The sequence below is a fragment of the Sinocyclocheilus rhinocerous genome, unplaced genomic scaffold, assembly GCF_001515625.1.
Source record: "Sinocyclocheilus rhinocerous isolate Xijiao unplaced genomic scaffold, SAMN03320098_v1.1 scaffold1066, whole genome shotgun sequence".
NCBI lineage: Eukaryota > Metazoa > Chordata > Actinopteri > Cypriniformes > Cyprinidae > Sinocyclocheilus > Sinocyclocheilus rhinocerous.
This window is the reverse complement of record NW_015629516.1, coordinates 466287-477576: the sequence shown is the minus strand read 5'-3', so window position 1 is coordinate 477576 and position 11290 is coordinate 466287. Positions and strand designations below refer to the sequence as shown.

At 35.0% G+C, this 11290-nt stretch overlaps 1 protein-coding gene across 1 annotated transcript; it reads left to right on the top strand.

Annotated features, from left to right (window-relative positions):
- The first annotated feature begins 3691 nt into the window (after positions 1–3691).
- Positions 3692–7016, top strand: LOC107739060 (orexin receptor type 1-like). Its single transcript, XM_016551036.1, has 2 exons — positions 3692–3747; positions 5696–7016. The coding sequence occupies exons 1-2, from the start codon at positions 3692–3694 to the stop codon at positions 7014–7016; spliced, it is 1377 nt and encodes a 458-aa protein (XP_016406522.1).
- Positions 7017–11290: the final 4274 nt, after the last annotated feature.

Here is an 11290-nt window from a genome sequence, read left to right as displayed (position 1 = left end):
CCATTCAAAATGTCTTGTTCTAACAGTTTTTGTTGTTGTTGCACTTTTGCACTATTTTCACAAGTAAAATGTACATTTTAAAAACTTATTTGCATTGGCAGCAAGAACAAAAAACCATGGCCGTGTCACTGGACAGATACTGTTACAAACTTTATGAACATTATGTAAATTTTGTTAGTCAGGTAATGTTAGTATATTTTCTAACATGACAACTGTAGACTGTAATATCTTTAATTTATCACCAAACGTGATTTGAAACACACATTTTGCATTATTTGCTACTGTAATGTTGTAATGTTATTACAATGATCTTGTGTTTTGAAACATTGTTTATGTGGAAAGGAAATATTTACAATGTACTGAAAGAATGAGACCAGGTTTTGAACGAGTGATCCGTTTGGATTTTAGCTATACTAAACATTTTGAAAATGTACACTTTGCATGGATTAAACAATGAACAAGAAAATTTATAAAATAAAATGTTTGATAGTAATAGCATTATGAAAGGCAGTTGATGAAATATTTATACAGATTAACAACTTATTTTGTGTAATGAAAAGGATACTTTTTGATTTTGTGTATTGTAGCCTACTAACATAATTGAAAACATCATGACATTTTTTTTAAAAACGTGCATTTTGGATGATTCAGTTGAAGGTTATTTGAGGGTATAAATCTTGTGTAGTTTGAATACACATTCTAATTTATTGAGATGCACCTGTATATGTAGATGTAATATATATATTAGGAATGGGATTTGCTTTGTAAAACTCTGTGTAATTTTGGACAGAGTTTCCTGTTTGTGTTTGCTAAGATTTAAGAGCTAAGATTTAAAATACAACATTTGATTCTGTTCTTGTGTGAAACTGTAATGATGATTTTAAAAACATCCAAATATGGTGAAAAAAATCAGTTCATTAGATGCATTTTAGTTGTTAAAAGTGTTAACAACACTTCATATGCAGATATGCAACAGAACTAACAATAACAGATGTATGTGTTATTTCAGAAACTCTTTGTGAGTCACTGCACTATATTATGACCAAAGTTACAACACTGTGTTCTAGCACTGGCGATGCTCATGTGTCATTTTCCTCACAAGATTCAATTTGAGATCAATTTCTACAACAGAAATTGATATGAGCCAAGATGTCAGACGTGCAATTTGCCCGTGAAATTGTTTGTAGGTCAGGTAAATCACATTTCTTACACTGACATTTAAAATCAAATTGTCAATATCTTGCAATAAACTGTGAATAGAGAGTTTCCTATTATAAAGTTTCTAGAAATCTAGTGCAGATAAATTGCTTTGTGAAGGTTTTTCTAATTATAGAATTCAAGTGTTTTAGTCTAGAAAAATAATCTTTCAGCAAAACGTCATTTTCCATTTTATCAGTAGTTATCTTTGTGTGTGTGTGTGTGTGTGTGTGTGTGTTTAAGTAATAAAGTTAAATTTGTCAACATTAGTTAATACATTAAGTATCATGAACTAACAACAAATAACAATTTTACAGCATTTTTTTATTTACATTTTTTTGGTAAATGTTCATTCATGCATACTTATACATTTTAACATGTCATCATGTATATTTTAACTAATTAATTTATTATGAATAACATAATTAAAAATAAACAGTTGCATATATTTATAAATTACCATTATAAAATAAACACATTTCATTACACCAAATACACAAAATAATGTTCTTTTTAGCAGCATCATATGACCTTTAAATTGTTGTTCATTGTTTTTTATGGTACCTAATTCATTAACACAGGTGTTTTGCCTGTGTTTTGAAAATTGAAAAAATGTCTTTGCAGAAAACTACCAGTACCTTTTCCATTTTTATAAAAAATTTTCTTACAGTACAAAATTTAAATGTTTTCATTTTCATTTCAAGATTTTACTATAATACTTCACATTGCTGTATGCAGTGAATGATTATTTAATAACATAAATGGAAAAATGGCAGGAAGTTGCCTCAAACAAGTTTAATGAAGTCATTTAGCCAGTGATAAAAACATTATTTGTCAAGCATGACACTTTTATTATTAATAGAAGCATCTGAGAAAAATAATCACTGTGACCATTAAAATGCAATGAGCTTATTGAGTGGGGGACAAACTACAGCACTGCAGTGCATTTAGATCAGGCATTGCTTTGTGAAGTAGGTAAAGTAATAAATATGTGGGCTATTTGTTGCATCAGATGTGTTGGAAATGTATTTGCAAGACGGTGACGCTCAAATCACATCATCTGCCTTCCTATCGAACTTACTCAAGCAATGTTCTTCTAGTGTCTGATATGATGATCAAATCGTTATAAGTTTTCATATTAGTCATGCTGTAGGTTGGAGCAGTCAGCATGATGTGAATGAGTGAATTAAAACACTTTGACAGCAGGCCTGTTATGTAAGTCTGTTCATCAGTGTTGCTTGGTGGATTGGAACACAATGTGTTAGTTTTGAGGTGCGTGAAGAAGAAATTATTCGTTTTTTTCCCCCCTGTTCAAAAATCGTAACAATTGCAAAGGCGTAAGGCAAATGTACATTCATTTTATTATTCATCATATATAAAATGCTGCACAATAGAAACAGAAATTTATTTTAGAACACATGACTGCAACGTGGCCTTGAGTGGCTTATTTTATAAACGGTGGCAACAGCGATATGATAAAAGACACAAATGTTCAATAGATAATTACACTTATTCATAATGAACGATTCTTCTGCCAAAAGATATAGCTCATTGGCCTCCAACTGGGGCTGTTTATAGCAACGTCTTAGAACTTGACTAATGCAATCAGATTTTATACACAAAACTATTCATTTTATAATATGTTTTCATATTTTATAAGTAGCTCTTTTAAACGTGTTGGAAATATCATACCTGCAAAACCACTGTAAAAAGGCAAAACAAGCAGCTGACTGGCCTGATTTGATGACCTAATATTGATTCGGCCCTATTAAACCATTAATTTAGTCAATAACAAAGCCAGTTAATTTAGATGTTACCACTAACTGCAGAGCATCATTGATATAAAGACAGCTGTGTATGTTAATCTGAAAACATTAATGAATCGATGTGGATTGGTAGATAATGTCTGGGGGAATATGTGCTCAAGACAGAAAATACATTTTCATGATCTTGTGTATTATACATTTCTACCATTGGTTAGTAACTCAGAGACAGATGTGAATGAGGACATTTCATGTACTTTAATTGTATTTATACAAAGCTAAATATATAGAATCACCTTTCCTAAAATATTCAGTGCATATTTAGAACTAAAAAACTAATCATTAAATCATTGTCTTAAATAAATATTTAAGAATGAATATTTATATACTGAACACATTTTGTTGCTTTGCAGTCTGAAATGAAGATGGACACAGCTGTTGTTTTATCCAGCTGTATTTACTCAGTGCAACTTATAACATCCAAGTGAAAGATATAACATCAACAGGTCAGAAAAAAAACAGAATCACTGAATTGGAAAAAGGATCCCCCCCCCTCCTAAAAATGACTTGTAAACTCAATCAGGTGTGTAGCTGATCACCTTCTCAATGGCACACAAAGCCATTTAACTTTTAACTGTGACCAGCTGTGGTCATTTTGATTAGCTCAGCATGAAACAGCTTTCCTAGAACATTTCAGTCCTCGGTACTGCAACTGAAGCAAGCAAGCAACTATGAGTGGCAAGGCACTGTCAAAAGATCTCTGGGATAAAGTTGTGGACAGCCACAAGTCAGGAAAGGGATACAAAAAAATGTCAAAGTCTTTACCAATACCTAGAAGCACAGTGAAGTCTATTATTAAGAAGTGGAAGGTATCTGGTACAACACAAGACCCTCCCTGGATCAGGACGTCGCTCCAAACTGGATGAAAGAGCCAGGAGGAAACTGATCAGAGAGGCGACCAAGAGGCCTACAGCAACTCTGAAGCAGTTGCAGGAATTTATGACAAAGAGTGGTCATTGTGTGCATGTGTCAACAATATCACAAATTCTCCACAAATGTGACTTTTATGGGAGAGTTGCAAGAAAAAGCCACTCCTCATGAAAGGCCACAAGAAGTCACAGAAAAACATTTACGAAAAATGGATGGGGCAAAATACCATCAAATTCTTGAGGAAAATCTGCTGCCCTCTGCCAGAAAGTTGTCAATGGGAAGAAGGTTTACCTTCCAACATGACAATGACCCAAAGCACACAGCAAAACTGAGCACACAGCGGATGGAGGAGAAAAAGGTGAAAATCTGTTGAATGACTTGAAGACTGCAGTCCACAAACAGTCACCAATCACCATAAAGATTCTTTAAATTTTCTTGACATGTAGTAATGGTTCTATTTAGAACCATAGCATCCTGAAGAACCCTTTTATTATGAAAATGGTTCTTTGTGTTAGAGTTTAGGGAGAAGTTTAAAGCGTATATTAGGGTATTACATAAACAACAACATGCCAATTAGGTATTTTTATTTTTTAATGACGAGACATTGTAGAAAAAATGACAGTGCTCTACAGTTATTAGCAGAACACATTAATAAATGACAATTGACAATGAACATAAATACTTAAAACTAAATAGAAACAGAAAATAGTGTAATGAGGACCAAGTCCCAGTGAAATACTGTATTTTCATAATCCTATGATGCCTGTAAGTCCATCATTGTGTATTTTGATGTGATTGAGTGGCAGAACGCAAATGATGAGGTTGCAGGATGTGACAGCATCTGAAATGCACAATTGAGTTTAGAGTTATAATGTGTCTCCTTCCATTTGTTTTCGTAAAAACAATTGTTTATGAAGGCCAAAAGTATGTGAGCATAATATAAAGTCACGCAGCTGTGACTGGGTATGTTTATGCATAAACCCAAGTAATAAAAAAAACAAAAACAATATGGAACATAAATTAAATAGTTACTTAATGGTGAAGAGGGCTGGTCACACTTACATGTTCTCTTAAGATATTGTAATACCAGGCAGATAGAGGGGTAAAAAACAAACAAATAAACCATCATTAAAAAGGTTATTTATAACATGATTAAAGTCCAATATCCTATAGCATTTTCAAAGCATGGTTCCTTGTGGAACCCTATAAAAAGGGTTCTGCTATTGTTACACGCTGAAGAACTCTTTTCTGGTTATATATATATATATATATATATATATATAGGTAAAGTATGCATAAGGTATCCAGGTATGTCTATAGATAGATAGATATACAGACAGATGGACAAATTGCTGCACTTCGATTATTTATATTTGTACTCTGTAATAAATATAGCCATACTTCATATATGCATATTACATCTCAACAGCATGTGAAATGTATGTTTTTTTTGAAGTATGCATATCTGTCCAAGCATGTAATCAAAGCATGTTGATAGATTAACTAAAAACATTTTATTTTATTTGATTAATTGTCGAATCCTTGTCTTGAATGAATACTTATGAATACTTATATTTTAGTCTGTACTGAATTATATTGAATAAATATTTATATACTCTGTAATTTAAACTTAAAACGTGCATTAGACAACAGCAAGTGAAATGTGATAGAAGTCGTACAGTAAAGCTGCACTCTTGAATATTTATATGATCTGAGATTTAACAAATTATGGAATATTTGAGATTTTTCTTTTCTTTGAATCATTGCTCTTTTATCATATTCCTGAGGGTGGGGGTGTAATGGAGATCCTCAAGAAGCGGACGGTCAGATGAAGTGGCATACAGAGGAAACATGAACACCTCGAGCATTTACAGCACATTCGGACGCTTCTTTCCCAACAACTTTTCTCTTTGGGAGCATTTCCAGAAGAACTGGACTACTCGTGATTTGACGCCTTTCTCCATCGACTTTCTGTTTGCGGGACATGAACCGGACACTATAGTTTTAATGGTGATGTATGTGATCTCTTTCGTGACCGGACTGGTGGGGAATATCATGGCTCTGTGGGTTCTGACGCGCCGCAGGAATCGCTTATCTGGAGCTTCAGCCACCAGGAGACTCCTGGTCAACCTGGCGGTGTGCGACATGATGGTGGTGTGTGTCTGCATGCCGGTTAATTTAGGACATCAGGTGTATAACGCCTGGGTGTTTGGAGACTTTCTGTGTCGAGCTGTGCCGTTCGTTCAGGCGGTATCAGTCTCCGCGAGCGTTCTGAGTCTGGCCGTGATCAGTTTGAACAGATACTACAGCGTCCACAGCCCACTGCACGCCAGGTCTTTCTTCACGGCCAGCAGAATGATATGCATGATAGCTGTGGTGTGGGTCGTATCTTCTGCACTATGTTTGCCGTTATTTTTCATGAACACAACTAAGACGCTTTCCCTTCTAGACGGGCTGCATACAGTGACCGTGTGCGTGGAAAGCTGGTCTAAAGTCAAACTGCGCCAGGGTTACAACTTTTTACTCTTCTGCGCGTTGTATGGATTCCCGGTGGTCTTTAACCTGATCATTTGCTTCCTGACCAGTTGGAAATTGAGTAGAGGAGGCACAGCATCAATATCAGATCCCAATCAGCTCGCGTTGCCCTCTTCAACATCGCGCCTGAAAACGCGCAAGAGGATCGCCAAAATGGTCTTTGCGCTCGTGCTGCTTTTCACCTTCTCCTGGCTGCCACTCTACGCCGTGGACATCTGGATCGATTCCAACATCCCCAGCTCTCCTGATCGAAACGATGAGCTGAGCAACGTTGAGCATCACTGGATTCTCCAGAGCAGACCTTTTGCGCAATGGCTGGGTCTCACCAACTCATCCCTAAATCCCCTCTGTTACTGCTTTGTCGGAAACTTGTACAGATCGGCCAAAAGGTTCAGAGAAAGCTACAGAGAGAAGATGTCATCTGTCTTGAGCTTGACCAATACATCTTCAATTAGAAATTCTGCGTCTAAAATCCAGCAGCGCAACTCTGGCTCATCCAGGAGATTTGCGTCGGAAACAAGGAGCTACACTGTTTTCAAGCTGACCAGAAGTAAAAGCTTGTCTTCTACTACCGTGTGTGAGAGTATTTGACTTGGGGAGCATGACAGACAGACTGCAAACGAAAATGGAAATGGTAATAGGGTGATGCTTTCTAATAACTTTCATTGATAAGTCATCAAACATCATATGCTGCTTAATAGAGTAGTATACATTTCAGTCTAAATATATATTTTTCATTCTTTCTTTGCAAGTTTGAATGCTACAGGAAACAATAACATCTATTTTGCATCTATTTATTATTTGCATTTTTTTATAATTAAATACATTTGTCATTAAAAATATTTTCTGCATAATTTGAATGAAAAGATGAACTAAAAAAAAGAATATTTGGCATGTCCCTTTTTTCAATATCGACTTATAATGTAATATTCTTAATAAATTAAAGATGTTTTAAAAATGTATCAATCAAAGTTATTATAAAGTATGTTATTATAATGTAAAAAAGTGATTATAATGTAAATTATATATTTATCTTGCCTATTTTGTTGTTTTCTTTTGTTATTATTTTCAGTTAAACAGATGAATACCAGATTTGTAAGGAAATCCGTCCATATGAGTGGAAAATTGTGGTCCGATTTATGGGGACAAACCTAGAGTGTGTGGCTCAAGTCAAGATTAATGATACCACTGAGAGGCTTTAGCCCTGACATGTGGTTGTCTGTTATTCCCACCAACTCCTCCCCGGCAGAAATCTGAAGAGCCCTAAATAATAAATATTCCTACAGTTATAAATTTGGACTGTATCACCGCACCACCTTTGCAGTCTTTCTGAAAACTGAGGTCATAAGAAAATTACAAATTTAGTGACAAATTAGGGTTATATAAAAAACCATAATGCTATTTTTCCAGTGTTTGCTGTTACACAAGAACATTACTCGGTTGCAGATTAATGGATTTATATTCTATTTAAATTCCTTATTCTACTAGCGTGACTACAGATGATAATTTGTTGTCATTAAGATTGAGCACAGATGTACACTCTCTCAGTGAAGAAGTAACCTTGTAATTTTGACAAACACATCTCTACAATTTTCTGTGCAATTATATTAATTTCATATTAATCTGGACAAATGCCATTCTAAGATTATCCTCAAGTGCAAAAGACTTTCTGTGCATGAAGAGGTGATCTGTGCAAGGTTTTGGAAACTATAATTATGCCAGCTTCGCTTCATTAAATGAAAACTGACTGTGTGCATAATTTGCTTAGAAATGAATCTAGGCAAGATAGAGGTACATTATAAATGAGTGCTGATTGTTGTAAATTTGACATAATCATCACTTTAGATATTATAAATACCCAAATAAGCCGTGTAATGCTCTGGATTTGATTCATTTAGAAACTTTAGTATTCAATTTTCAATTAATCAGTAAACTGATAGTGTTGCCACCATAATATTGTGTCTCTTAATCTTAAAATGTGCACACATTGATAAAAGGATATTTAATAGTCTCTCTTGATATCTCTGCCTTGCAAAGCAGAAAGAATGCTGTGCTGAAATGTAGAAACATTGCATTTGAATAATGTGTGCTGTCTCATTCATGATAAAACAATTAAAGTGCCCCTATTATGGGTAATGAAAGGTTCATATTTTGGTTTTGGGAGTCCCCAACAACAGGTTGAGCAAGGTCAAAAAACACTTTCATTGTCTTATAATATGCATGTATTTTTACCTTACTTGCACAATGACTCTCAAACGATTTGCTCAACATTCATTTTTCCAAACCCCCCCTTTGCGTGAGGCTAATCTGCGGTGATTGGTCCGATTGGTTTTGTTTTCATTTCATCATGCCTGTAATGTTTGTGAGCACAGTGCTGCTTTGTGTACAGCGTTACCGGGGAAACCGCTATTTTTACCGCTCCAAAAGCGGCACCTAGTGGCAAAGAATGAATTTGCATTTTCATTCAGACCAACGCGAAAAGACCAACAAGTGGGCGGGCAATATGCTAATGTTTCATGTTGACGTCAACATGAAACGGCTTGGGATTCGTTTTAAAAACGACTCCTTTCAATGATTCAGAGTCGACTCTTTCTTTTGAGAGACAATAACTTTATACACGGTGCACTTTCAGATTTAAAACTTTGCAGGATGTTTTCATTCACTTAGAGCTGTGTTACACACGGCATGAAATGTAATTTTCAAAAATCCATAATAGGGGCACTTTAAAATTTAAAAGCTCATCCGAAGCACACACACACACACACACACACACACAAAACAACTCTAAAAAAAATCTCTATTTATGCAAATATTACAGCTTTTTTTTCTCTTGCATTCGTACTGAATAGCCCTGATGCATTATCACTATTTAAATTTTTTACTGTTTATAGCAGTGAAAAAAGAGTGACTAGGACCTCTGTATTGCTCTAAAAGATTTCAAGAGTGTCCTATGAATACATTTATTTAAACTAAATGTCTAGCTCAAATGGGCTCCTGTTCAGAGCAAAAGGAACGTCTGGGACAAAAACATGTCATTTGGTGTGGTTTTAAAAGAGTAATTCAAAGTCTTATTTTAAAACAATTACTGCAGCTTTATAATTCAAACCTGATGTCGTGAATATACGCCACAATATGTAATATTTGAGGCTGTTCATGTTCATAGACAGTCTAAGAATCATCAGAAATTTCCTACAATAATTGTATTTTGAGGATGGAGGAGAAACTTGTGAGCACACTCAATAAATTATTGTTTGCTTTTTCATCAGACTTTGACTGCAGTTACTCTCTCTCTCATCTGGACATTTAAAGCTATCCATCTGTAAAACAAGAAACGGGCTTCCTACCTCGTATCTCTTCAGTCTAATTTAATGTGTCAGTCCACCCAATGGGTTCCTTTCAAAGGTCTTTTTTATGTCTGATCAGTTTAATTGTCCACCTAAAATGGAATGAAGTGGTTTGTAGGAAGGTCTTCAACAACAACACAAAAGACTTTTGAGCCCTCTTTATTTCTTCTATCATTAATGAATTAGTAGCAACTGACCAGCTAAAGGGCAACATAAAATAGGGTACAATGACGCTAAAGGAATAGTTCACACTAAAATGAAAATTAGCTGGAAATGTATTTACCCTCAGGCCATCCAAGATGTAGATGAGTTTGCTTCTTCCTTGGAATAGATTTGGACAAATTTAGTAGGCCTACTACAGCAGTCGCTCACCAATGGATCCTCTGCAGTGAATGGGTGCCGTCAGAATGAGAGTCCAAAACAGCTGATAAAAACATCACAATAATCCACAAGTAATGCACACCACTCCAGTCCATCGATTAACATCTTGTGAAGCGAAAAGCTCTGTGTTTGTAAGAAAACATAAAAGATACAGTATATATGTATAAAAAAAAAAAATGTAAATGTCTTATTTTATTGCTTGCAGTGACTTTAAGGAACGGGTCAGTTTTAAAGAATAGTGATAGGTGTTTATGAAATAGCACAGCTATATTCACAACAGAATGCATTTTGATCTCTCTGTCCCCACACAAACTTTTCCCCATTTTGAAAGTCACAGTGTGTTTCCTCTATACTATCATTTATTTTCGTTTCACTTTTCTGGATCTATCCAGGATAATTGCATAGCTTTATTGCAACAATAATAATTGGAAACGGTGTCTAAACATAAGACTTAAGAGTAATTAAGTCAAAAAAGAGGCCTGACTGAGTTTAACCTGAGTGCTGTAATCAACCGTAACAGAGTTGGAATCATTTGCAAAGAGCTGCACAGAAGCAGGAGAATGAGGTTTATGACACAAAGGAGTAGATTTGCATGTAAATGTGAGTTTAATAGTAAAAGTCAGGCACATTTACATAATTGCACACCATTATTTTGTGCAATGTTTATTCAATTTTACCGTGATTATGTTATTATGCCTTTGCCTGCTGAATAAATTACAAGTTAGCTTTATTTTTGACCTGAATACTTCACTTCTTTTGAAGTTTATTTTCACAAAGCTTATTTTGCTAAGAAATTAATTCCCAGAAATATACTGAGCTCTATTCCCACTGAAATGCTTTAAATACAAATGAATTTAATACAAATGATTCTTTCATCAGTGCAATAATTTCTTCCGCATTCTAATTTTAGAACAGACATGAACAAATAGGCTTCTTAATGTGTCAGGTCAAGTACCAGCAAAATAAAACATTCATTGCCTCCTCTCAATAGTGAGAAGCTGAAACTGAAACAGAATGACTCAGATTCATGAATGAATGTGCGGTCCTGGTTCAGTGTCAGAGACATCTGAATTTGGAATGTAGTTTTTCTGCAGCGTACAGTTGCTTATGTTTGGCATCCTGGATTCACAGTCAGTGCAA